Here is a 2,934-nt window from a genome sequence, read left to right on the forward strand (position 1 = left end):
GGGGTGAGACCAGCAAAGAGGGCAAAGTTGGTGGGGTGAGGCCAGCAAAGAGGGCAAAGTTGGTGGGGTGAGGCCAGCAAAGAGGGCAAAGTTGGTGGGGTGAGGCCAGCAAAGAGGGCAAAGTAGGTGGGGTGAGACCAGCAAAGAGGGCAAAGTAGGTGGGGTGAGACCAGCAAAGAGGCAAAGTAGGTGGGGTGAGACCAGCAAAGAGGCAAAGTTGGTGGGGTGAGACCAGCAAAGAGGGCAAAGTAGGTGGGGTGAGACCAGCAAAGAGGCAAAGTAGGTGGGGTGAGACCAGCAAGGAGGACAGAGTCGGTGGGGTAAGGCCAGCAAAGAGGGCAAAGTTGGTGGGGTGAGGTCAGCAAAGAACACAAAGTTGGTGGGGTGAGGCCATCAAAGAGGGCAAAGTAGGTGGGGTGAGACCAGCAAAGAGAGCAAAGTTGGTGGGGTGAGGCCAGCAAAGAGGGTAAAGTTAGGGTGGACCACAGGCCCGCAGCTAAGGGCCTGTAGCATGAAACAGGAATTGTAGAAGCGGAGAACTCTGATAATGAATTCAAATTTTGGTAAATACGGCAGGATATTAGGAATAAATATAATAAATGGATGCAAATACCATGCTCTAGTTTTCAGTGTTCAGAAAGAACGCTAATTTTTTTTAGAAATTACTATTAGATAAAAATGTTATTTGAAGAAAATTAGGAAAATTTAAAGAAGCAAAAGATTTACTATATGCAGCTTAATTGGCCCTGATGTCTTCGCCTGCATGGAAGCAGACACCGCTTCATAATTTGTTAATATTTCGGTTCTGCTGAAAAATTGTCTTTCGTTTTGGATCGTAATTTTCATTTATATGTATACTAATCAAAACAAATAAAACAAAGAAAGGTGTAAAATGTAAATCTTGAAAGTAAATCGTACTAAAAATGAAAAATGAAGGAAATTTTTGAAAGGAATAAAGGAATGTCTAAGCATATACTGAACAACTTCGATCTCTATTTTTCTCAAGTACTAAATATGTAGGAAAATTATCTTTAATTTAAAAGCATTCAATTTTTTCGTGAAATACACGCACTTTTAACAAAACTTTATATAATAATTATTGTCGTTGAAAATCAATCATCAGTTCTGACGATTAAAATGATCGTAATTTCCACTAAATTTGAGTTCCTAGCATATGATCATTACCTTATATGTTGCCATCAATATAATATGTAAGACTGCTAACAGTTTCCCATCCGTTATATGTTGCAATCAAAATATATAAGAGAATTGACAGTTTCCACTCCGTTATCTGTTGCCATCAATATAAGAGGATTGACAGTTTCCACTCCGTTATCAGTTGCAATCAATATAAGAGGATTGACAGTTTCCACTCCGTTATCTGTTGCTATCAATATAAGAGATTGACAGTTTCCACTCCGTTATCAGTTGTCATCAATATGGCGCAGAAGGCTGTGTTGGCAGTGGGTGGGGAAGGGCAGAGACGGGCGTGTGAGGGGATCTAATTAGGTAATTTGTTGACTGCCTGCAAAAAGTTAACGTTCAAGAGAGGGGTGAGGGTAAACGAGGGGTGAGGGTAAACGAGGGGTTAGGGTAAACGAGGGGAGGCGGGCAAGAGATATTAGCAGTGCGTCTGTGGTTGACTTCAAGAAGACACGACTACATAGCCTTTCCCATAGTGTTGCTCTGTTGAAATTATATACGATGTTCAACAGCAATTCAATGAGGGATGAATACAGCCAGTAACACTAGCCCCTGATTCACTAGTAACCTAACAATCTTTGTCTCATTAGCCTAGTTTAGCTAGTATACACTCAGAAATAGGTATGGGTTGTCCAAATACTGACATACCTTCTGCACGCACTATATATACTGATACGTCCTTATTCCAGGAGCAAACTGTGTCATGATGACCCACTCAGGGCCAGAAATGCTTCGTTACGTGACTACGTCTCTTTCTTTTTTGCGTCTAGTCTCACTGATCTAGTCTCACTAGTCTTAATTAGCTGTTCTATATAGTCACACTGCGCTAGTTTCACTCAATACAACCGTGCACCAGGACGTACACGTGCACCAGGACGTACACGTGCACCAGGACGTACACGTGCACCAGGGCGTACACGTGCACCAGGACGTACACGTGCACAAGGACGTACACGTTCACCAGGAAGACGTACACGTGCACCAGGACGTACACGTGCACCAGGACGTACACGTGCACCAGGACGTACACGCGCACCAGGACGTACACGTGCACCAGGACGTACACGTGCACCAGGACGTACACGTGCACCAGGACGTACACGCGCACCAGGACGTACACGTGCACCAGGACGTGCACGTGCACCAGGACGTACACGTGCACCAGGGCGTAGCCACGTGCACCAGGACGTACACGTGCACCAGGACGTGCACGTGCACCAGGACGTACACGTGCACCAGGGCGTACACGTGCACCAGGAAGTAGCCACGCGCACGGAAGCGCCGAGGCCTAAAAGAAGCGCGAGTTGCGGGCTTCAGGCGCACCGTTACTGGTGCGTCTGGTGCGTCGCAGGTGCAAGGCACCAGCGCCGTCCTGTTGAATTTTGTGACGCTAACATCCACGTAATTTTTTTATATGCAAACGGCTTTGGTGTTCAAGTATGTTATTATAGGTGCATAACTGCATGATATTAAAAAGATTAATAGATTTCAGAACGCATCGTTACAACAGGGATATGAATAATAATTTTACCTTGGGCTTCCTTGCGCCTTTTGCCAAGTTTCGTAAACACGAACGTGTACAAGTACATGTACACGTACGTGTGCTACACGTTCGTGGCTTCACGCACATGTGGCGGTGGCAACATGGAAGCCATAAGAGGATTGATTTTATCGAGTCGCGTGTCGGCAGGTCAAGATGCTCTTAGTTGAGAGCTGCTATTATTATACCAA

At 45.1% G+C, this 2,934-nt stretch overlaps 1 protein-coding gene across 1 annotated transcript; it reads left to right on the forward strand.

Annotated features, from left to right (window-relative positions):
• Nucleotides 1-1,439: 1,439 nt before the first annotated feature.
• Nucleotides 1,440-2,467, forward strand: LOC108667571 (histidine-rich glycoprotein-like). Its single transcript, XM_018154614.1, has 2 exons — nucleotides 1,440-1,463; nucleotides 2,060-2,467. The coding sequence occupies exons 1-2, from the start codon at nucleotides 1,440-1,442 to the stop codon at nucleotides 2,465-2,467; spliced, it is 432 nt and encodes a 143-aa protein (XP_018010103.1).
• Nucleotides 2,468-2,934: the final 467 nt, after the last annotated feature.

This window comes from Hyalella azteca, unplaced genomic scaffold (assembly GCF_000764305.2).
Source record: "Hyalella azteca isolate HAZT.00-mixed unplaced genomic scaffold, Hazt_2.0.2 contig12758, whole genome shotgun sequence".
Classification (NCBI taxonomy): Eukaryota; Metazoa; Arthropoda; class Malacostraca; order Amphipoda; family Hyalellidae; genus Hyalella; species Hyalella azteca.

What these genes read in the sequence shown, in the direction of transcription:
- LOC108667571 (XM_018154614.1), top strand. Translation starts at nt 1,440, where the DNA reads ATGGCGCAGAAGGCTGTGTTGGCA. An exon ending in CGCAGAAGGCTGTGTTGGCA is followed by an intron (nt 1,464 to 2,059) that starts GTGGGTGGGGAA and finishes ACCGTGCACCAG; the next exon opens with GACGTACACGTGCACCAGGA.